General features: G+C 44.1%; 1 protein-coding gene across 1 annotated transcript in view; it reads left to right on the top strand.

Moving 5' to 3' along the window:
* LOC8032569 (large neutral amino acids transporter small subunit 2) overlaps positions 1–24,807 on the top strand; it is an 89,541-nt gene that overhangs the window by 49,059 nt on the left and 15,675 nt on the right. The window contains exons 3-4 of the mRNA XM_029979443.4: positions 18,353–18,449; positions 19,885–19,929. Of these exons, the coding sequence (XP_029835303.2) occupies positions 18,353–18,449; positions 19,885–19,929 (142 nt within the window). The remainder of the gene's footprint in view (positions 1–18,352; positions 18,450–19,884; positions 19,930–24,807) is intronic.

The raw sequence follows: 24,807 nt of genomic DNA, 5'->3' as shown, positions 1-24,807 counted from the left end.
GAGATGTATGCCTGTGTCCATGCGCTATCCGGTTATTTTGTTTATGCTTGTATATCTACCTTTAATGATTTTTTTTTTCATTGTGCTCTTTATGTGTTCTTCTGTTTGGACTAGCTTTTTTAATTTAGTACAAGTCTCAATAAAAATAATAATAATAAACGACTTCCCTCGAAGGTGTAAGATTGCTGGCCTGCACTATGCCGGTAATGCACCTCGGGTCGTAGTCGTAACTGATTTGCATGACGTGGGTTGATTTTATGGCATTTTCGCCCCTCCGAACAAAGCTATATTCTTCACAATAAAAAAAAAAAAAAAAAAAAAAAAAAAAAAAAAGCACATCGCTGAAGCTTTTACGGTCATGATGATGCACTTGTTTTTGTCACTGGTTTACAGAAGCAATTCAATGAAGATGCCCGCTGCAACAGAGGTTGGCCAGCAAATGTATCGTGTCGTCTGCTACCAAATCAAAGCGGAGTGTAATACTTCAGAAATGGCTTTCCTCGTTGCAATACGACACAGAGACGAGGAGAACATCTTCATAATTAGATATCAAGAAGCTAGATTGCTTACAAAAAAACTATTGACTTACTTGTAAGCAAAAGTTTAGCCTCATGTGGAGTCTGCATGCATTAGTCTATAGCAACGCCCCTAGCAACGGTTTGTTTGAACCCAGACGACATGTTGTGACAGTTACCCCACAGACGCTGGAGGCCTTTCAAACGAAAAAAAAAAAAAAAAACGGTCGTTTTCACCAACTTGCAGCACGCTGAGGTCTCATCCAACGTGGAGCTGTTGCACTGAAGCTTCCTGATCGCCTTGCAAATGGATTAAAAGTATGCTGTGTCTAAAGGTACGTCAGACGTATCCGCAAGTTCGAGTCTAAAGATACGTCGGACATATTGTAAGCGCCCCAATTCCGTACAAGAAATTAGAGATCGGAGACATGCGATGTCTGCTCTCCATCAAGGCTGAGCGTCTGAAACGTCGCTTGTTTCCTTTCCCCTTTTCTTTGCTCGTTTTATCCACGCTTTTAGTTTTGTGCCCACCTTTACGTGCCGGCAGCACACCACCTTCTGGTCCCCAGCACTCGGTTTCGTCACCAGTTGGTAGATGGCGGCACACAACGGCACTTGCACTACCGCGCAGGCGCTTTAGAATATAGGCACAGGTAAGGCGTTGTGTGCTCTGTTTTTGTTTCGTCGCCGTTCGTTCGACTCCGTCGTCTGACTTGCAAGCGCACCTCGTTTTTGTTTTTGTTTACGTGGTTTAGCCCATATGTTCAGGCGTTCATAACTTTGCTGTCCACCATGAGTGCGAAGAGGACTTTGTACACAGTGAAGTTAGAGCGGACGGTGATCAGGTATGCGAAAGACAACGGTAACCACGGCACTGCACAGCGTCCGCGATACCGTGTGATACGGTGGAAAAGACAGCAGGTGTAGGTATTCAAGGGCGTCGCGATCCGTAAAAAGTGTTCAGGACGGCGCAACAATGCAAAAGTCGACATTTGGAAATTGAGAAGAACATTCGTGAGTTCGTTTGCAGCTAACTGAACGGGGCCACCGAGGACTCGTCGAGTCGTACTGAGAGCAACTGGTTGACCGTGGTGCGCAGTGAGAATTGACGGCGAGCAGGTTAATTCTCGTCAGGGTTATTTTTATTTGTTCTGTGACTTTTTTCTTGTGAATTTCCTATAATAAATTGATATTTCTTGCACAAATGTTGTAATTTCGGAGCATTTCACGAAAGTAAGCACCCCCCCCTCGTTGAACATCGCGGGTGTGAAACGAAAGGAGTGCATAGAATGAACTAATTACGGTAGCAATGAGAAATAAAGCTGGATTGAAAATTGACAGATGACCCGCTGTGATACGACCTTTCCCTACCGCGTCTACGTCCGACGCATCTCCCGGTTCCGCGCATGTCCGTCATGCATCTTGAAGGCCCATTCACACTCTTGCGACCTCTTAGAACCAAGTTCCTTGAAACCTCTTACGACGAGAAACCAAACTGGCGTCATCTATTGGGTAACGGTGTAAGCTTGGCGGTCCGGCATATTTTCTATTTCGCTCGCAGATTATCCTTTTTTTCTTGGCTGGAAAAACTTTTGTCAACGCTATAAACAAGCCTTTCTCTTAGGTATTACACACATTTTACCTCGGAAATCCCGGAAAACCTTCGCTATTGTGAAATGCAGTTCCAGGGACACCGCATAGATGGCGCCAGCGTGTTCTCTCGTCCTAAGAAATTTTAAGAGATCTCGTCTCTCTCGGTCGTACTCGGTTGCAAGACTGTGAAAGGGCCTTAAGGCTCCAGGGTCCGGATACGTCCGATGCACCTTTAGGCTCCTTGTTCCGGATACGCCCGACGTACTTTTAGAGTCCTCGTTCCGGATACGTCCAATGTACCTTTAGACTCCTCGTTCCGGGTACGTCCGACACGTAGCTTTAGACACAGCGTTAAAAGTATTGCTACGTCTCACGCGTCAATCAGGTTGAAAACACGGTAGGTACCGGGAACCTGAGCACCGGTATTAACGTGTCGGAACGCTTAAACGCCTGTCACCCGTCGTACCTAAGTAACTGAAAAAGAACAGTGATCATATCCAACTCGTCTGCGTCCTAATAGGCGCCCAACTCGGTTAGAAAATCTCGGCGCACCTCCCGCACTTGGTAGCTACGACCGGATAGTAGCTCAATATCGTAACGTGATAAGCGAAGCAATTTCACGTAGCCGAATTGAGGTAAGAGATATTTTATCTTCAGTTTTAATTTAACGTTTCGAATAACCATGTTCCTCGCACAAGCTCCGAGGCCTGTACGCGTGGAATGCCCAATTCGGCTTCTTGAAACTAGTAGTTCCATACGACGGTGTAGATGTTCTTTTACAACGCCAACACACATGTAGATGTTACATGCTTACTGCATTCGCGGGACACGGGTCTACTTACCCATCTCTGAGGGCTGTAGGTGCGACGACGAAGATAACAGCGGGGAAAGGCGTCATCAAGACTTAGAACGCAAGGAAAAAATTTACGGTGAACCGTTAAACATGGCGCCGGGACGTTTGTAAACATACTCTCGTTACCGTGCGACGGTTCCCCGGTTTCGAAACAAAAATTCGTTTAGCATAGTTAAAATTATTTTAGCAACGTAGATAGCTTGATCATTTGAGTATATATATTGCCATTTTTTCTTGAAGTTAAATTGAGAGCTTAATGACTTCGCAATGAAGCACACTCTTATACTCTCGCAGATCAGCATAGGTTTGCTTCACCGAAAGACACCGCTGTATTGCAGGGAAAGGTGCTCGCTGGCATTTGCACAGGTGAAAATGTCCTGTCCAAACACCCCTTCCGACAATACAGTAAATATGCACTCTTAAGGTACTGGTTGTGGGGGTGGCTTGTCTGTGGCCAGAAAGGCACACAGGGTCAGTTGAAAATGATTACCATGGGATAAAAATAATGGAAAGCAGCCTCAGACACAAGGATGAAGTAAAGGCACTAACACGACAAAACAACGGATGACCTTCAAGTGTAGTTTATTTTATGAGAAGGAAGCATTTTAGTCTTATTACATTAACACAAACACACATGCCAACCAGGCAGCTGGCAATCACAGGGATAGAGCCTTACAATGTGGCAGTGCTAAACTCCAATTTATGAATAAAGATTTTTTTTTTTTTTTTTTTTCACTTAGTTTTGTAGCAGAGGTTGTTTTCCATCATGATTAGTTTCGCTCTTACCAACTAGCCCAATCTACCACCCTACTTCAGCTCATTATGGGGGACTACTTGCACTTGAAGAATCTGCAATGGCAAGATGAATGCTAGCAAGTTCATTTCATCGCCAGAAAATTGATGGTGTTGTCTCAAATGGTAACAATGCACGCTCATGAATGAACTGTGTGAGACCATCAAAGTGCGGGCAGTGACTCTACTTGATATCTGGGGACTGAAAACAACTGCCTCGGTTTACTCTTAGAGAGAACCATAGCGGTGGTCAAGGAACCGGTACAGCAACACGAGCCCAGATTACGTGTGATATGTAGGTCTTCCATTCCCTTTGTAACAATATACAGGACACCAGATTTTGGGTCAGTACTTGTATTTCAGCATCGAAATACACGTAAAAATATATTCCTGGTCTCGCAATACATTCAAGGGAATAATATATCCCATTACATTTTCAACTGGGCTTGCCATGTCATCATCCCAACTACCGAAATAGTTATCTTCTCCAAATGCTTCATCAGCTTGCACAAGCAGCTGACACCAGTTGAGAACAAGCTCAAAGGTTGTGAGGAGATACTTCGTAAAATGGCAGGACGGCGGCTTGTGATACTACAAAGCCAGTTTCCTTTAGACAATATAACATAAGGTTATCATATCAACCAAGTATGCCTCCACTGTGTAGCCCTCGATCTCTGTCGGGGATGCCAAGTTTCTTTGCTTTGCAGTTGCACGCTCGCACAAAGCTCCACCGCTTCGCCCGACATGCTTGTATGAAGCTTCATACTTTAACACTACAGCACTATGGCAAAATACTTAATTTTTGCAGGGGGGGGGGGGGGGGGGGGGGCTCAACATTTTGCAGACCTATTTTCAGACTTCGAAAATATTCAAAATTACCGAATAATCCTATTCGATTCAAAGTATGAATCGAATACGGCATTATTCTATTCAATATTTAAAAGTTATGAATATTTGCACAACCGTAGTCTTCAGCATTATTTACAATTTACAAGGAAGCTGATATCATGTCTACATTTCACGGGATCTTCCGGGGTCTTTTGTTCAAATCGCGATTATAAACTTTCTGACTTTGACCCAATGGAGACTACCCATCTGCACACTCCGCAAGGACAATTCACTGAGGCGGTCATTGGCCATCATTGATCGAAGTCTGTGTTATGTCAATTTGGGCCTACTGAGAGAGTGTTCACCCCTGAAGTTTGCAACCATAACAAAATAAAAATCTAAAATGGGTACATGAACACCTAGAAATGAGCCTCGAAGCTTTTCTCAGACTACAGTTTTGGAATGTTTCTTACAGAAGCCTTCCTTTTTGGCAAATAAAAGAAACTGTTCCAGTTCATCGGGGAAATCGTCCGACAGACCAGATTTATCCATTGCCTGGAATCACCAGTGTTTCAACGAAAGTGTGCCGTGGTCAGCAATAAAAAGTAAACTGTAGGCAGACTTTGCTGTAAGCAGGGAAACGAGTTTTAAGTGAATGCAGAAGGTTGTCAATCATGCCAATATTGGTATCACAGTGGAAGTTCAGTGAGGCATCTTGAGGGTGAAGGTTGCCATTTGTGCCAATCGGTTTGCTTTCTTTTGATTGTTGCTTTGTATGTAGTTCCCAATGTTTCCTTCGCTGCCTGTTTCATTTCACTGAATCTTTCTCTTAGACCGGATACATAATCACTCAATAATTTCGTCAGGTTTACAGCTTCATTCAATGTGAGCGTCTGATTATGTAGCGTTCTTCTGATGGCATTGAAGCATTGCAACACCCTGTTCATGAACTAAGCTACAACTGTTGCAGTCATACCCATAGTCTTCAACCATAACCCATGTCTCTGCTAGTTCTTCCTAACCTTCAGACCCTCAAGGCGACCCTAATTTCCTGAGCGAACAGAGCTTCATAGCATCCGCTCGGGCTGACCACCACGTGTCTTGGAGTCGCATGGGCATGAATACCGTATCAATCCGTTTCAAATCAAGCCTGCAGAATATTCCGGCGAAGGGTAGACGCAGAAAAAAAATTTATATACGCTGTACGCAATGGTTAACACAGACCACTCTGAGCATTCTGTGTCGAGCGCTCTCGTGCCAATGCCAGCTGTTTTTGATTCAGCAATGGCCAGCGGTTGTGATCAACCTGGCCGTGTTCCGAAATTTACCCAATCTCACTTTAGAGTAACATTTTCATACCTTGGTGTTCGAAAACCTTTTTGCATTTAGCGTTGCTCAGCTTGAAATGTCACGTGATATGACCCGCAGGAGTAGCTGGGATCCAGTCGAGTAAGGTTTGGAACACGCCCCCTGTCAGGGGGGGATCCCCTCACAGAGGACCCTATTCATTTGAGCAGTTAAATATGGGTAATCTGGGCTTGCCCCTGAAGCGAGAAAAGGAATATGGTGAAATGCTGGCCTGTTACATGCAGGCGCCAATTGTTCCGTTTGATTTTAATGCATTATCCGGCACCTTGACTCAATCTTTACAAACAAGTGTTCTCAAACTTTCTGGTAACAAGGAATCCTAGCAATCTTCAAAAGGTGCTGCACCAAGCACGTCATGCTTCGCACCATCGTGCTCACAAAAGTTTCAATGCTCTGCTCCGCCACGCATGCATCACGCTTCACCGCTATACACCGGTGCGTTGCGGCGGTGTATAGCGGTGAAGAAATACTTTGAAAATATTTAAAGTTGCCGAATACTCCTCACCAATTCAAAGTGCGAGTAGAATATGGCGTCATTTGCTTCAATATTCTGAATTTTAGAATATTTGTACAACCCTAAAATATGTCGTAAAGTAACGCTCAGGCACCCTCTACAAATCCGGAGATCATCGCAAAAAAGTGGGAGATGGGCACTTGATATGCTATCAATGTTATCTATATTTCCACTGTCCATTATTTTTTAGATGTTACAACATTCAGGGGTGGGCGCTTAGTGTGGAATCGGCAGATGCTCGGTATTTCATAGTATACATAGCATTTGAGTACAAATATACAGTTCCTCACTTTCCCATAAAAAAAAAGAAATATATATTTGGGTGCTTGCGGAATCCAAAAGATCAGCCTATGGAACCCGGTTTGGGAACCCCGGGTATGTAATCTGCACCAGTCTGTAAAGAGCTTCTCAAAGCAATTTTTAAGAAAATAAAACTGAACCATCTAGAATGGCCTAAGCTAAAAAAGGCTTCCAAATATTCTGTTTGTAGCATTCATAATTAGGCACTGAACTTTTCGTTTGATGCTTTGATTGACTTTGTTTCTTCTTATGGGAAAAAGTGCACATCAACAATGACACTCAGCGACATGGTTCGCAAGCTACCCAACCAATGGTGTGCAAGCTTCCCTATCAGGGACGGCGCCAAGGGAAGGCGAGGGGTGGCGGGCGCCTCCCCTAAAATTTCTTCTGCCACCCCAAGATGAAGCCGCTTTGTACACAAATAATGGCTAATGACGTCGGCTTGAAAACCCAATGTAATGAGTGTCAAGACTTTAGAGCTGTTCATGCCTTTTATATTATTATTATTTTTTTTCTATTAACTTCCACCCACTGCAAGTCGTACCGTGGGCGAGTAAGCTATCTAGCGCCTTAGAAAAAGCAGCTCCCCTTTGTGACGCCTGCTGGCTTTTCTCTCCGCATTCTGCTGTGTGGCGCTTATCTTCAGCGGAGACCGGAGACCGGAGACGTGAACGAAGGGGAGCTTAGTTAAAGTCGAGGTCATGAGGAATTCCGGACTGTCTAAGAAAATCAAACAAAACCTGGTTGTGAGTCATGAGCACAGGGGGCAGAGGTCAATGCTATAATAACCCCCCCCCCCCCCCCGCCTCTTCCTTCTCGTGTCTCCTCATTTCCCTTTTCAATGAGCACACTGCATAAGCTATAAGCTATCTTCGATAAGCCCGTGGGCGACGGCACCTCAGAGCAACCCCCCCCCCCCAATTTGGTTGGCCTCCCCACTGCCCCCCCCCCATTATAAAGATCCTGGCGCCATCCCTGCCCCCTATAGTTGAAATGGTATTAAAACAGCACAAAAAAAAAATAAAACGAAGAGAACACAGACACAGCACTCACTTACAACTGAAATTTTTTCTTCTGCATGGTACAGTAAGTAAAGATAAAAAGAAGCAGATAGATACCATTTCAAAATGACCAACCAACTAGCCCAACTACACAATTTGTTGCAGCCCTTCTATGGCCCTGAATTCGTTCCTTACCATGAGAAAAGTGATGATGTTTCAAGCATCTCTGCAGATCCCTTTATTTCTAAAGCTATTTGGCATATACCACAAAATCCCGAGGTATGTACTTCCCAGTCAGCAACATTCACTTGTATCCCGCCACAGCTAACTAGCCGCATTTGTGCCAAGGCCATCACTGATCCCAACACTACTATTACTAGAAGTGGGCTATCTTTCAGAGTTTAAAAAAATAAAGCAAATCAAGCCAAAAATAGGAGTGGGCTACCTTTTGATATTTTACAGTACAGCATTATGACACATCAAAATGCAGGCACTGAGATGCTCTTTAGAAATAAACAAACTGCATTAACGCATCAGAAAGGTTCTTGTAGGAAAGCTCTTCATTCTAGCTCATATTGGCTGGGATTGCACATAGGGGAAAAGGGACACTAACTGCCGAATTCACAAACCTTTATTCCAAGTACATTAAGTATTTTGACCGAACCCTGGTCGAAAGACACCAATGTTTGAAAAATAAATAAACAATGAAAAACATCCGCCGATTTTTCTCATAAACAAACACCGGGGGATATACGGCCTAGTTATAGGTTATTTATATTTACTAAGTAAAAATCATTTTGGGTGTGTTTGTGGTATAAAAATACAATCAAAACCCAATGTAGCTCCTTAATGTTTTCAATTAATCAATAAACTAGAAACAAAAAATAAAGCCTTTTTTTTTTTTTTTGCTTTAGATGAGTGGAGACTGTTGTGAAGAGGCCACCGAGGCTTTGATACCCTGCGGACCAGGATCTGATCAGAGCATTTTGTCTTTGTCCATGAGGACCCTCAGGGTATAATTAATTGATCATGTAACGTCTTAACGGCTTATGATAAGCTCAGCTTGCCATGAGTTATGTGCCATTTTCTGCTTTATGACGAGTGCACCTCATCATGTACTGCTTTGTGCCTTTTGCAAGGTTTGCAACAAGGTCAGTGAATAAAAACAGTGTGAATTATCTTTATGATAGAATAATAAATAAAAGAAACTGTTTCGTATAAGGTCTGCTTAAAAAATGTAAAGCATTAAAAGATGAATCAACAGGCGATGCTATTTTCTATTTTAAAAGAATAACAAATGTTTTCCTTGAAACTTCATCTAGATTCTGAACATCTAAGGCACTGCAAGCACAAGCTTTACAGGTGTGCTCTGCACTTTCGTGCCATATCAATGGATGGGAGCAGAGTTTATGCTTTCAAATACTATCAATAGATAAGAGAACAGCGATTCCTTCCATTGTGACGTCACTAGATGATTACTGAAAAGGCGACCTCACCAAATAAGAGCATGGAGGCACCTCAAGACAATTTAGGAGGACCAAAAAACGATGTGGAGATGAAGTTGGCATAAACAATTGTGCAAGCTGGTTGACCGTAGTAAAAGAAGCAATGCGTAAAGCATGGACAAAGATTAGAAGACAAATAAACCACAGAACACCATTTTTATCGGCACCTGTCGAGAGCATATTTACAGCCGCTAACATAATGCTCCACGGCCCTCCGCCCAAATCGACAGGTGCTAACTGATTGAACATCACTTGAAAAGCTCATCCACAAATGCAAGTGAGTTTAGCAATTGTTCTTTTGGTCTGTGTTGCTTGCATACTATATGTAAAAAGTAATATACATGGCTGGAGTGATCTTTCTTGATATCGTTAATACCTGGTTGTCAATAACACAGAAGACGACATTTACAATATCTCAAAGTATGTATAACGTGATACCAATAGCGGAGCTAGCTGTAGAATTCTCTGGAAAGAGTGGCACCTGCACAAGGCAAGCTTGAAGGTTCTGTCAAACTACATTAGTGATGGGTGTTACCTTGTAGAATCGAAAGGTGCAGCTTTGTTTTTGCAAAGCATTAGCAACCTGTGTCAGGACGCAGATGGCCGAAAGCAATGTTTGGTGCTCCTGTTGGGAGATGGAGCAACGTGCTGCAATTAGAAAAACCCGTGATGGCGAGTCCGACGAGGCTGAAGATAATCTTGCTGTAACACAGCTTTCTTCTAATATTTTCACGGACGTCGCTGAGTGAGCGCGTACATGGCCAAATGGTTGCTGCACTTGATTGTAGCGCAGAAGATTTGGGTTTGATTCCAGGCAGCGGAATGTTCTTTTATTTATTCTTTCTACTTGGCGTTCTCGCAAATTCGAGAAATTGCTTGTCTGGCCGAGCTACGAATAATCTACGCACCGAAATGTCTAGGCCGAATGTTCCAGAGACCCACGCAGTTACAAAAGGGACTCCGCATGGCGAGCGAAGTCAGACTCTTCCCAGCGCTCAATCCTGCTGTTTTGACGCCTGCGACGCTAGCCTTTCTCGATTTTGTTTTGGGCACAAGTTCGCCCCATTAAACGTTTAGTTTCTTCAGTTATTCGCCGCCTCACCATTTGTTATTCGTGACAATATAGCCATGCACGCAGACATGAAAGCCACAACAGAAAAACGCAATTGGGGTCGAGACACCCTGCCGTAGACCCGTTGCTCAACAGTGCGGTCTACTTTCCGTGATGTGCTCTGCCATCTCTCAACACGAGAACGAAACACAACCCTCGGCTGTCAACATCAGCATTCATAACTGAAAATCTTGCATATATTCTTCCGATTTTTCGCACAAACAAATTAGTGCCTTTAACTTTCACATGGTAACATCCACCACTGCAATACACCTGTGACAAAATAGGAAGCTTGCTACATCCAGACTATAATTTTTTGCTTCATTTTATAGCAAACCCCGCTACTGTGGCAACCTACATTTTGGGATCTGTTTTGTTTCATCGACAGACATCTCATCGACAACTTTTAATCAAACGACATATTGACATACATTTCGTCGACACCAGGGGCGGATGCAGGAATTTCCTGAGGGGGGGGGTCAGGTGTCGGTCAGCGTACCATATGTTTAGGGACCCCCTCCCCCTCTCCTTCGTTTTACGCCCTAAAATTTACACAAGCAGAAATCAAGAGGGGGGTCAGGACATCCGGAACCCCCCTCTAAATCCGCCCCTGGTCGACATTGACATGCCATCGACAATCGTTACGCTAACTGTACGATGTTGTGATGTTTCGTTGTGTGTGTCACTGGGGCATGCATTAAAGGGGCACTGACACCCCAAAGGTCGTATTTATTTTTATTGTCTAAAACGATGCAAGTTGCAGTCATAGACACGCAAAAAAAACCGCATCGCGAAAAAAAACTTTCCCGCGCGCGCCTTTTTATTTTTGGCGTTTGATTTTCCCGCCTCTCGCCTCCTCGCTTCTTTTGATCGGTGACGTCAAAAATCAGGAAATTTAGAATCTTTGTAGGCGACATCTCTATAGCATTTAATAACGGCAATCGTAAAACATGTTTTTTAACGCAATTGCGAACGCACTACGGCCCTTCTTTTTGAAATACCAAAAATCGGGAGTTCGTTTTGGTGCCGTCTCCTGGATTTGTATCCTCCAACGGAAAACAGGCGACACCGCTCAAAACCGGTCCGCCGCAACGCCGCCGCCCACTCCTTTCCTCCTCGCTTTGGGTCGCCATGGCAACAGCAGGGAGTGGTGAAAGAAAGTCGACTCTCAGGTCTCCGCAGTTTTTGACGTCAAGGCACCGCGCCGATCGCGCGGGAACTTCGAAATCGGCATTTGGAAATTGTTTTTTTACTTCACAAATACTGAATTTCCAAGTTTTGAATTTTGAGGGTAATGTCCCGGCATCGTTTTCAATCGTTTCGGATAATAAAAAAAAATATGATTTTGATGTGTCAGTGCCCCTTTAACTTACCCGGCCCGCCCGTCTACGTCATTTGCAGCGACCAACTGTGGTGGCTCACTACAGAAATATTAACACACCAGGCCTGTCGTAGCCATTGTTCGGGTATAACAAGAACAGTTTATTGCGGGTTAAAGGCAATACGTGTAGTCGCGACATACAGCCATGTCCTCGCATGGTTGCGCCGTTCTCCCCCGTCCGCTGGCCTCCCGGAGCGAAAGTACTCCGCGCATAGGCGCGTTGCGGCGCTGCAGTCGGTGGTCGCTCGCAATGCCACTCACGACACCCCTTTCTTAGGATTAGGGAGCCGAGATGTCCAACCTGTCTGGTGGTCTGCTTGGTCATTGACCGCCGTTGGCTGCATGTGACTCCCGGTGCCAGAGGCTCCGGAAGTCTTTCTTTAGAGGGGGGGCTCGACATCTCCGAAATCCTCAAGGTTAGGTTGGTTTCAGGTTGACATTAATTGCCACATTTGAATGAAAACATATTAATGCACCGCGTTCGCATATTCACGGACATATCCATGGAAAACAAATTAAAACAATGGTTCAGTAAAATAACAGTAAGAAGCTTGCACTGACAACTCATACAATGATTGGATAACCACTGAAATCAGCCGCACCATGTGTTCTTTATTTTTTCTTTCCTATACCAACTGTTATATGTCAACCGCAGCTGTGCCTATGCCAAATTGGCTATGTCTAAGAATGAAAACCTTCCTTCATTTAGGGATTCTCGGGGAAGCATGATGTATTAACGCAGACGTAGACAAACAAGTGTTAAAAGTTTTAGACAAAACCCCGAGACTCGGGGGAAAAAAGGACAACACAACACGGAGTCTCAAACACAGCAAGTTGGGCCATCGGATGTCTTAACTGGAAGCAGAGGTTGCATACATCGGTATGTACCTCAGGATCAAGTACATCGACCGTGATCGCTTCGGACTCCTGGCGTCAATACAAGTTGGGGGGGCATCACAAAAGGAGGGTACTGAAGGATAAGAGCTGTGTTTCAGACTTCGTGTTGTGTTGTCCTGAGTTTGTAAACATGTGTCGCCTCATGCCTCACCACCCTGCGGGCACGACGCCGCATGCGCGCAAAGCTTTCGCCATCGAAGGCGCCTTGTCAAATTTGGGAGCTCGTAGACTTTCGCCTTTTCTAAGCACTCCCGAATCCCCACTCAAGCTCACCAGCCCCCCCCCCCCCCCCTCTCCTAATGATGGCCTTTAAGCGCCGCGGTAGTACCGCCTGCCTGTTTTGTCCGCGGGCCAGAAGCACCATGCATCTTCTGGGCCTCTTGCTTCCACACGGGGGAAGCAGACAAACGCTCGCCGACGTCGTCTTGTCGGAATCCATTCCTTTTGCTGTCTCCTCTTTGCTCGCTTTAAACTGGTTGTCAATCAGGCTCATGAGTCCTGCCTGTCATTTTCTTCTGGTTTTGACTTTTCAAGCAAGCCTTTCCGTCGCCCCGGTGCTTTTTGTGCTTGGCGGAGGTGAGGAGAGCGGTAGGTCAGCATGCATAAAGAGTCATTTCATTTATTTCGGCTCAGGAGAGACGGAGGTACAGCAGATAGGCCGAAGGCCCATACCAGATAACCTGCAAACACACAAAACTAAAAAAAAAAAAAAAAAACGAGGGAGGGGGAGGGGGGGCTTGGCAGCTCGGTCCTGAGGACAGGAGGGGCTCAAGCCCACCCTGCCCCCCCGCTTCCGGAGCCCCTGCCCGGTGCGTCGTGTTAGTCCTGTCGATGTGCTTACAATGTAGGACCTTGGTTGGGCTGCTGGCCGTGTCACTGTACCGCAGGATGCCGGACCACTCCGTTGCTTTTTCCACCTTCTTGATGACTCCCATTTCTTTCATCCTTTCCAATTCATTCTCCACTTGTGAGAGCAGTGGAAGAGGAACTCGCCTTGGGTATGTAACGGCATAGGGCTTGGCGTCATCCTCACGACAAGGCCCACCCACTGATCTCCACTAGAGAGGGCTGGATGTATGCGCATTGAGCAAACAAGTATGAAGCCACCGGAGGTGAGCGGCTTGTCCCGGAAGTGAGTGCTTGGCAGGCTTTGTAACCCTTCCGAGTGCTGGTTCGAAAAGCGTTGAGGGCGCTGGATTTTCGCTTGTTCCCTCAAGAGAGCCTGCTTGTTGCGCAGTAAGAGTGCATGTGGACCCGAGAAGTATCATGGAAGCCATTCAATGTAAACATTTTGAGATTCTAGTTGATCAAGTTGTGAATATGTCTCAAGTTCAAATGCCTCATTCTCGGGATTTAATCCAGAACGGGAGTATTAAAACCCAATCAAAGAAACAAAAAAGCATGGTCCAAAATATTGACTGAATGCACTAGGAAGCTTCCGGGACAAGAATCAAACTTCCGGTGGCTTCACTTGCGCCAGGCTCGGAGAGCAGCTAAGCGCCATCCAGCCCCCTTTAGTAGAGATCAGTGGGCCCACCCACTCAAGCTGCTTCGCAGCAACATTCTGCGGGGAGTCACTACAGAAAAAAAGCTTATCCGAGCTGTCGATGTAACAAACTGTCGATGAAACGAACTGTCAATGAAACGTCGTTCAATGAACTGACTGCCCCCCATATTTCAGTATCAGGATTTCTCCTTCAAACAAAACATATTTAAAGATACTTTGTCACCCATTTTTTAGTCATACATATTTGAGTTGTTTTGCAATGCTCCTTTTATAAATGTATTTTAGTATCAGTACTTTAGCTGTCACTGCTGTGTATTCCAGTATTTGTCATTTCAAATGCTTTTTAGGTTATATCCGCCCAACCTTGTCACTCTCAATGAACAGCATTTCAGAGGTATTATGAATACCTGCTACCAATAACACGGAAGATGACATCTCGTCACAAGGGGCATGTCACATGTAACTCAAAAGGACAGTGCACCAGGGGTGAAATTTCCATGTACTTACGTCGGTCGACATTCACGATGGTAACGCCGAGGGCAACACCTTTTTGTACTAGTAGGCGGTTCAGGGACGGCCTCTCATCCTCCCTGGCATGCCCGAAAGGCCCACCTCGTGGCACCAACTTGAATATGAGCACGTAGCTCGTCAAGCCTTTGAGGGTGGTCACAAGCTCCTGAAAAGTGGAAAGGACATTGACTTATGCAGGAGACAAAGCAAAACTACCGTAAAATCCCGTAAGGATGTCCAACCAAAATGAAGAGATAAATTGGGAAAAACATGGGGTGGGCTATCTTTAGGAATGCGACAGCAAAAATTTATTTTAAAAAACGCGATAAGCAACTGGGCTATCCGCTACAAACCACATAAAACGGGAACTGATACCGCGAATTGCGGACACGGCATATTTGCGTTTTATGATGCGATAAACACGCAAGACTCTGCTACGACATCCTGTGTCATGGTAAAAGGGGTTGAGGACGCAGCAGATTCGCTTAGCCGTGTTTTCACGATTCTAACGCGCAGGCTGATTTAGCTTTCAGATGTTGGCCGGTTCTACCGCGCAGGTAAAATAATGAAGATTGAACACATACCTTAAAGACGGGTTTTATGAAACGAACGCCAACAAAAAATAAATGCCGTGTACTAGTCGCCGTTGTCACAGTGCGACGATGTTTCTTCGCTGTCCACAGAGGTGAGTGCGCGTCGTCGGCTTTGGGAGGGTCGTCTTCCGAGCACCGCTTTGCGAGCTCGTCGGGTCGCTGGGATTGCGAGGCCACGCAGTGCTACTCCGTCCGTTTTGCCATTACTCCCGTTGAAACGGTTCAAACCTGTGGTGCCTGTGGTTCAAACCTGTGGTTCAAACGGTTCAAACACGCCGCTCCGGCAACCTGAGCACCCGAGAAAGTTGAAAACAGCGAGGCCAGGGTGGCGCCAGTGGGCAAGTCAATCATGATATAGGATAGTCGAGAAATAAACCAGTTAGCTGAGTTTGAGACGTCCCTTTTTGTGTCTGATCCTTCTACTAAAAAGTTTCCAATTTCTTCGACCACAGTCTCAGGTGTTATATGACATGATTATCATCATCATCACTACCATCCGAACGGATTCCCTACGAGCGGTTTTCCCTACGCTGGCGTTGTCCCCAGTTCTAGGCACGGGCAGATCTCTGGATAGGCGCTCGCCTTGCTGTTACCGCGCCTGTCTTTTTTGTTTCTGCGACTATCGCCGCCTGCGGAACGCGCGCCGCTTTTGAGTCGAAAAGATCGTCTGCTAAAAAGGCCTGCTCTCGGCGCCGTATGCTCGTTCGTTGGCGGCATTTGTTGCGCCATCTCTTGTCTCCCGTGCGAAACGGCGCCGTGTTGTTTGCAGACCGGTGGCGTCGCTGCGTTTCCATAGGAGCTAAGCCTTTTTCTTTCTTTACTTTTTCCTCAGGTAAGTTCGCTCTTCGCAAATTTTACAAAAAAAAAAAAAAGCACCACCTGTGGGTAACGCTGCACAAAGTCGTAGCGCGATAGGTTAAGAAACCGAATTTTCCGGTCGATTTAAAGAGCCTGGCGTCTCCTTGTTTCACCCTGTAGAGATGGTCAAACTTTTGCCGAGCTTTTTTAAGATTCGGCAATGATTTGGCAAAAATACATTGTTACCAGACTTAACTTTGATATTTAGTTGTTGTTTTCTTGGCGAAAAAAGGTTTTATGCTGGTTTTCTTCTTAGCTTAAAGGGACACTGACACCATCAAAAAATTTTTTTTTCCATTTTTTGTCAGGCGCTTCATTATGGTGTCAGAGGACTACCCAATTAATATTTTGCAACAGAGCAGCGTATTTTTTTTAATAAAGCCAAAAGACGCAACTGCTCGAAACCGAAACCGAAACCCGACGGAGGTCGGAGAAGTGGAGAGAAGAGAGTGAGTGGCGGAAGTCACGTGACTACACCCAACCGTGCGTTCTTTTTTTTTTTTTCTCCTCTCCGTAGCAGACGACACGATATGCGGCGTACGGGAACTGTTCGCTTTGCAGTTATGTTTGTTCCGCTCGTTGTCCTGAACTCCAAGATGAGTTGTTTTGTACATTGAGGAGTTGGAGATGAGTAGTGAGTGCCCGTGGTGAATTTCCATGATCGGCTCCGAAAAGAATACACCCAAGATGTTGCGTGAAGAGCTGGCTCACATGTCCTGCGTCCGAAAAAAAAAAAAGGGGGCATTGTGCGACAGAGTTTCCGAAAGATCATCGGGATCGGGACCAATGGATGGCTGCAATTCAACATTTACGGGCACCTCGGAAAGCACAGGCTTCCTGATTTATATGCTCCTTGCATTTTGTGGAAAGTGATTACATTGAGTTCCCAAGTATCAGAAAGGAAATTCCATACCATTTAACTCAGCGAAGTGTTGTCCACAACATTTGTTTGTTATTTTTTTTTTTTGTTTCTTCAGTGATAATTAAAAAAAAAAAAGAAGAAAAGACATGTAAACATCGGAAAATGTTTGAAAAAAAAAAAAAAAAAAGTTTCGCGGGGGATCGATCTCGGTCCTACCGTGTATGAAGCGGACGTCTTTCCCACTAAGCTACCGGGGCACCTCTTTACCAGTGGATCTCTCTCCTTAGTAATGATCGGTAAACTGTAAGTTCGAAAGTTTGCCGCCGATTTTCCTCTAGCAAAAGCACTCCCGGGTCGAAGTCGGGAAGCACCACGCATTGGCGACATTCGCACCTAGTAAAGAAATCGTACGCGTGCATATTCAACTCGAAGTAGACACGTCGTGCTTGACGTTTGCGCGAGCGATGTCTTCAGCCACGAGAAGGGAGCGACGGCTCGGCGACGTCTTCGTGCAAATCGGCTGGGTGGCGGGGCGTGTCGTACGGGATGAATAAAAATTCTTTTGATCAGTCCCAAATTTCTCGTTTAACGGTAGACAAAATTCGCCGGTACCGCGAACGACAGTTCTGAAATAGAGGTCCCACGCCCGTCGTCCGCTGCCCTCGCCGTCCCCGCGAGTCCCACGATACGCGAAACGACGAACGCACAGAATGCTTCCGGTTGTCTGTGGAACTTTTTTTTCAATCAACGTATTTGCAGCTTTTTAGAAGCCACAAAAAATGGGTTTCATATTTTTTTTTATTTTTAATATTGAGTGTGTGCTTTCAGTGACCCACGACTTTGATTAAATTTGGTGGTCGCATCGATACCTTAGAAAACGGCCCGTGACCGCGAAAAAGAGAGTGAGCGAGACTCGAACCGGCCAGTTCTTGATCGGCGGTTTTCGGGCGGAAAGAAACCGAATTTCGAGCCGCAAATTCTGTTCTGGGTAGTTGAGCTCTCCTATGTCACGTACAACTAAAAACCTCGGCGAGCATAAATACCCTGTCAGTGTCCCTTTAAATGCAACACGTAATGCATATTGACACAATATCATACTAAATAAGGTGATATCATGGTTTCATGTGACGGCCTGCTAAATTTAGCTGGACGTAAGTTCGCTAAATTTAAACGCAACAGTGTAACTGTGTGCAGCATTGTGCATTATCTCGGCTGCCACCGCAGTTTATTTGCGGAACGCAGCAATAAATGGGAATTTTTGTTTTGTTATCGTCCTAAACTTTTTGTGCGAGTACTTCAATATTTTACGGTATCTGTTTCAACTCGGTCCTGGCAATCATTTGGTGCTCTTTTCCTTTTTGCAGGACAGGTGGGCTACCTGCAGAACAGCTTTGCTGGGGAGTACTCCGTGTCCGGAATATCCCTCTCCTTCTACGCCGGGCTCTTTGCATACGGAGGATGGTGATTATTCACTTTGTTTCATAAACTGAGTCACAATTGAGGCAATATATCGGGTAAATGTAGGAATGAATGGACATACGATGATGGTTGTAAGAAGACGCAGTAATAGGTCATAAATTTGAGGACCTTTATTAATAAGTCATAGGATTGAAGGCCTTGATTTAAAGGGATGCTGAATCATCCCAAAATTGTTTTTTTTTAATTTTTTTCCAGGCGATTTATTATGGCGTCAGAAAACTGTCCAATCATTATTTTGCTACGGCATCACGTATAATAATAATAATAATAATACATTTTATTCACATCATAAACATATTACATATGCAGGCCCGCAAAAGCACTGGTGTGCTTGTATGTGGGACCTGGCGTTTTTAATTGTTTTTGTTTTTGATAAAGTTTTTTAAATGTTTTTAATAAAGTAAAAAAACGGAACTGCTCGAAACCGGAACTGAAACCGAACTGCGGAGGAAGAAGAGATATGGGGGAAGAGAAAGTTACCGGAAATCACGTGGCTGTGCAGCTTTTTTTTTTTTCAATCAACGTATTTGCAACGTTTTAGAAGCCACAAAAAAATGGGTGTTTTTTTTTCAGTCTATATGTAGTATTGAGTGTGCCTTCAATGACCCACGATTCCGATTATCTGTGGTGGTTGTGTCTAAACCATAAACAATGGCTTGTGATCACGGAAAAAAGATTGAGCGCGACTCAAAACGCCCAGTTCTCGATCGGCGGTTTGCGGGCAAAAAGAAAACGAATTTCGAGCTGTAATTTGTGTTCTGGGTAGTTGGGCTCTCATGTGACATGTACAGATAAAAACCTTGGCAAGCATAAATACTCTGTCTGTGTCCCTTTAAAGCAGGCATTAAAAGGAGGAAGGCAATGGTTTTATTAAACTTAGTAAAACCATTCGGTGTGGCACACACGAGTGACATCTCATTTTGGTATCTCTTAGTAACTCATGAAACAAGTTGAAATGTTGCCAAAATGTTTCAATCTGATAAAAGAGTGCTGATTTCGAGCTGCTACAAATCCTTTGTTTAAAAAGCCTCCTGCATTCTCTTCCTTTTTTTTCCAGTTTTTTGCGGTTTTACATTTTTCTTTGCAGTAAAAGTTTGCCACCTGGTCTGTTTTCTTTGTATTCTGTACTCTTTACACTTGATATGTTTTTAGGTTTCACTATGAGTATTCAGCTTTAAGTGTCGAGATTTTGGTATTCAGCATGAAGTATATAATATTGAGTGTTCAGCATTGATTATTCAGCTTTTGTTCAGCTTTGAATATTCACCGTTGAGTATTCAGCTGAGCATTCTGTTTGGAGTATTGAGTGTCAGGAGTTCCTCTTCATGGAACTCCTCTCTGGTCTTCTCATCTACAGTGGAGCATTGGTGACTTTCTCACTTGCTTATTGCTGTCTCTTTCTTGCTTTCGTTTCTAGGAACTACCTTAACTATGTGTCAGAAGAACTTAAGGACCCAAATAAGTGAGTAATATGCCACAGTTTTTGAACACTGTTCAACATTCTCATTATAAGTTGTCCCAACAGAAATAGCCGTGAACTTCTGATTTTCAAAATCAATGTGATCTGATATTTCTGCTGCATATTGCATGCACTTTATTGATATATCTCTGCACATTAATATTTATGTGGATAAAATAACATACAGAATGCAAGTAGTAGGAAAAGTGTACCAACTCTGCCACGGACCAATCACAGTGCAGGAGGGCTTTTCTTACCCTTCTCCCATCCCAGTGACCAATGACAGGCCGTGGTCATTGATGGCCACGCCCCCAGTGATCACCAACATAGTTGGCCCCACCAACAGGGCACTGGCCAGGCACCAATCGGAGCTCGTAGATGTCCCCACCCCCGAGTCACATACGCAGTGTAGGTGTGAAGTCACGTCTGCGGTACTTGCCAGACGCTTGGGAAAGGAATGTAGCAGGGGGGCTGTTAGTCACAGCAGATGTCATCACCATTTGTTGACAACCGCTGTCGTGACAACCCAGTGACATTACCACTTGATGTCACCAGGTTTCAGCTGCTTCCGAAAGAGGGTGCTAGGCGCAATGGGATTTGAATTGCAGCATGGAAAAGGGGATTTGGAGGGCATTCTTGCTGTGGTCAGCTGATGAAGGTCATGTGATATTGGAATCGCTGCGTGGTAAATGTTTAATTTGTCAAAAAAGATTCTGCGTCGACTGGGAATCAACCTCGATACCTCGTCCGCTGTAGCCTAGCACTTCACTAATTGAGCTACCAGCACAACGCTTCCTCGAAATCTTAACCCGTGCTAGTTATCCATATGTTGACTGCATGTGCAATTCAGATCACGTGTTAAAGCTGCCTTGCCACTTGGCTTTTGTAAACTAATTTAAAATAAAGGTGAAATATCAATATAGTTTTCGGTCCCGTGAATCTTGCACATAATTTTTGTTAAATTTTATTATGACATCGCGCTTGGAATTAAGTACGGAAAACATGCTTTTTGTGCTTTCCTAGATACGTGCAGAACTTTTCATAAAGTGGATCACTGTTTGTTAATGAAAAGTTACATGTTTTGATTATTGATCCTTATGTTTTTTCTAGATTGGCAACTACTTTTGTGATGGAAAGCCGCATGTGATTTTGAATGGTCATTCATCAAGTACTGTAATCGTTGCATCTAATGTCCCACAAGGCTCAATCTTCGGTCCTCTTGTTCTGGCGTACATAAATAATATTTATGTAAAAATTTTTTTGCATCTTAAACTATTCGTAGGGGTGTTGTTTTATACAGGACAATTAACGATGATGCTTATTTTAAAGTTCAATTAGACAAGTCGAATATCAATCTGGTTTAGTGACTGGTGCGTGAAACATAATGTAAGTAAATGTAGAATGGCAAGTTTTTTTTCGAGAGAAAGAAAAGTTATAGAAGGTGTGGGCTAATTATTAAACACAAACATATTGAAAGAACTTATTTAATTCTTTATCTTAGTGTTACTTCTCAAGTGACCTGTCATGAAACAATCATATCAATGCAATAACAAAAAAAGGCAAATAGCCTCTTAAACTTTGTGTGTCGAAATTGCCAGCGCTGCCCTTCAGAACTAAAAGAAAGTTTGGGTTTTTCTTTTGTCCGTTCAGTCCTTCGATATGCATGCAAAATCTGGGACCCCCCCCCCCCAAAAAAAAAAGTATCTCTGATAAACTAGAAGGAATGCAAAGTCGCTGTGCAAGATTTGTCCTAAATAATTATATGTTTAAAGCAAGTGTCACAAATAGGAAATCCCATTTAGAATGAAAACTGCAGAAGAAGCCTGACCTAAGACTAAAGATTTCTACTAATTTTATAATGATGTATGCTGTATTGCTGGAGATAGCTATATTCAAAGTCCGTTTTACGTGTCAGAAAGAGTGGAAGGAAAATATTGTTTTCTGGCACAGCTGCAATGGAGACCGTAGTGCGCCAAGGACAAGGTGCACCTTTATGACAGTGTTCAAATATCCTTCAGTAAGTATTGTTCATTTTGGGTTACACACATTCAATATTGAAAGGCGTTGTTATTGCTTTCTAAAAATTTGAAAAGCTTGGGTGTATGACACGAGAGATTCATCACCAATTAAAAGTGCAATATAAAATGGTATGTGTTCGTTACAAAAGATGGAAAAAAGAGGAGCGAGGTTGCTTATAAAACTGTGGACTAATGGAATGTAAACTATGCTTAGGGGGATCGGTGGCCGAGTGAACTGGCGCACACTAGCTCGGAGCACGTAAAGCGAAAGCTGGCACTGCAAAACCCTTGGATCCTGAGTTCAATCTCGTTAAATTTTCTGACATCTGGTGGTAACAGCTTAGACCCGCTAAATTTGGCGTCATCTGACGGTCCTTTAGCATGGACGTGACCCTGTAGTTAGTGGCGTCGCCTTGTGTAGGTAAAACGTTCAAGCATACTCCCAGAGATGTTTTTCTTTGTTTTTTTTTGTTTATTTACATAGAGTTCTGCATCGCCGGTCGGCATTATAGCAGGGGTGAGTACATGAAATACATTAAATTCTAACAAAAACATTGAAACACAAACAAACTTGTATAAACGTTACATCCTTCAGTAGCCAACCTATTCCATTCTTTTATAGTTTTTGGAAAAAAAGAAAACACAAAAACATCAGTACGGCGAAAGTAGGGTCGGATTTTGTTCTGGTCGTCCGCCCTTCCCAATATATAAAAAGGTTCCTGTAAAAACATTTGTCGACTGATTAAAAGGTGATTGTTATATATATCATGTAAAAATTTTAACCTAAACATTTTTCGGCATTCAACTAGTGATTCTTACTTTAAATTATTCATCATGGTGGTGACACTTTCCCTGCGTTGGTAATCATTTAGAACAAATCTAGGTTGTGGTGGGGATCCCACACAGCTGCTAAAAAGGACAAGCTTAGGGCTGTGTGTGAGAAATGGGCCCTGGCGCCATCCCTTGATAAAAGGTTCAAGTATCCGCCCAGGGTTGTTTTTTCTCACGTGACTTAAAGGATAAAGGTAAAGATGACATTGTGAGAAAGAGTCTCAGGTATAGACCATTCCATTTAGCGGTCTCTGGGCGGCACCATTTTGTTCGACCGCAGCGCCCTCTCCACACATCCGGGAAGTTCAGCGGGTTCGGCAGGGTAAAACGAGAGAGAGGGCACGCGCCCGACTCCGCTAGCAGACGACAAACCGGGAGGTTGCCGTTCTCCATCTTTGGGCTGTATCGGCGGGCTGTACAGAACATCAAACTCTCGCTAGTGGCTGCCGTTGTGAAGTGGTTCGCGTTCTTAGAATAGTTGTGGCTACTCCAAAATCAGCCTAGAGCTCTCTGTTGTTCTATTTGGCTAAATGATCAACTAGCATATCTTTTTTCCGTTACTTAAATAGCAGTTGAGTCAGCCGGCAGTACTACCCTTAACTACTGCGTGTATTGCGGCAGGAGAGCACGTTTCATTTATTATTTCAGACTTCCGCTCATGGTCGCTAAAGGCCTACACCAGTACGAACTTTGTATAGTAAAAAAAGCACAGCAACCGGATTTACTTTTCGCCAAAGAGACCGACCAATCTAACACAGTTTTCCCTATTTTTTTTTTTATTTGCACGCTGGTAACAGCGCCATTGGACCCTGCGAGTCTTTTTATTTAGCATAATATTACACGACAACTGGCATACCAAAATCTGCGCATCTGCGCTTGAAAGTTCCAAAATGACGCGATTTTAAGCAGAGTTTGCACGCCAGCCGGACGCTATAGTCGGTTACAAGTCAAGAAGGTAGGAGAAGCTCCTCCCACAAGTGTGATGCGCCCGTTTCAAATCTCTCCGCAGTCGAAAGAAGAGTTCACTGGAAACGGTCCTTGTTCCGCTTCAATGGATTCCCACTTGTCTCCGATCCCACTTTTTGAAAAAGCGACCTTTGTATTCATCGGAGAGGGAACCGAGCCCCTGAAAGCAGCCTTTGTATCCATCGGGGGGGAAGCTAATCCCCGAAAGTCGTATTTGTTTCCGCCGGTGGGGGAGAACTCTAATCTCCCTCTCGTGGCTTCCACAATGCTAAGTCAAAGTCGAAAGATAAAGGAAATATGTGCAGAAAGGCAAGACCCTCCTCGCGCGTTGGCCGCGACGTCACGGAAACGATGGGACGCTATTGGATGCGGAGGTGGCGGAGGGATATCTGATTCCCTTTGAGGGGCATTTGCCGCTACCTTCTTAACCTGTAACTGACTATAGCTACGGCCCACTCGGCGGAGCGGGCGACATGAGGGGTGAGAGGGGGAGTGCATTTTTTTCTCTTTTACCCTCTCTGCTATGACCCTAATGGAACGGTCTATAGAGAGGGGAGGCATCTAATGCTACTTACATAAATAATAAAAATAGAGCTTAATTTTTATTTTTTTATTTCCAGATAGTTTTATGCACTCTTAATACTTATAAACCAAAAAATCTCAAAGCAAATATTCAAAGACATGCAAGTCAATTTCAAAGACCATTTGGAAGACTCTGCAAAGTGTTAAATGTTTTGTTGTACATTATGTAAGAAGAGAAATAAAGAGTCGCCAAACAGGGTCAAGAAAAAAGTTGGGTTCATGCTTGATAACAAAGCAACTATTTACAAACATCGCAAGAGAAGACATTTAGCAACACTCACTTCAAAATAAATTAAATACTTACAAACGTTTCGAGACATGCGTTTATTTCACGATGCGAAACACTGCAGGGGGCACATTTTGGTCTAATGATCAAGAATCAAGCTAAGTAGTTCAACCAATTTTCCACCTTGGTGATCGGACAACTTCTCATAAGATAACCTGCTCTTTCCGCGGCACAATCGACGAGACTGAGTACTCGTAG

This window comes from Ixodes scapularis, unplaced genomic scaffold (assembly GCF_016920785.2).
Source record: "Ixodes scapularis isolate PalLabHiFi unplaced genomic scaffold, ASM1692078v2 PGA_scaffold11__112_contigs__length_91849675, whole genome shotgun sequence".
Taxonomy (NCBI): Eukaryota; Metazoa; Arthropoda; class Arachnida; order Ixodida; family Ixodidae; genus Ixodes; species Ixodes scapularis.
This window is presented reverse-complemented; position numbering and strand designations above follow the sequence as displayed.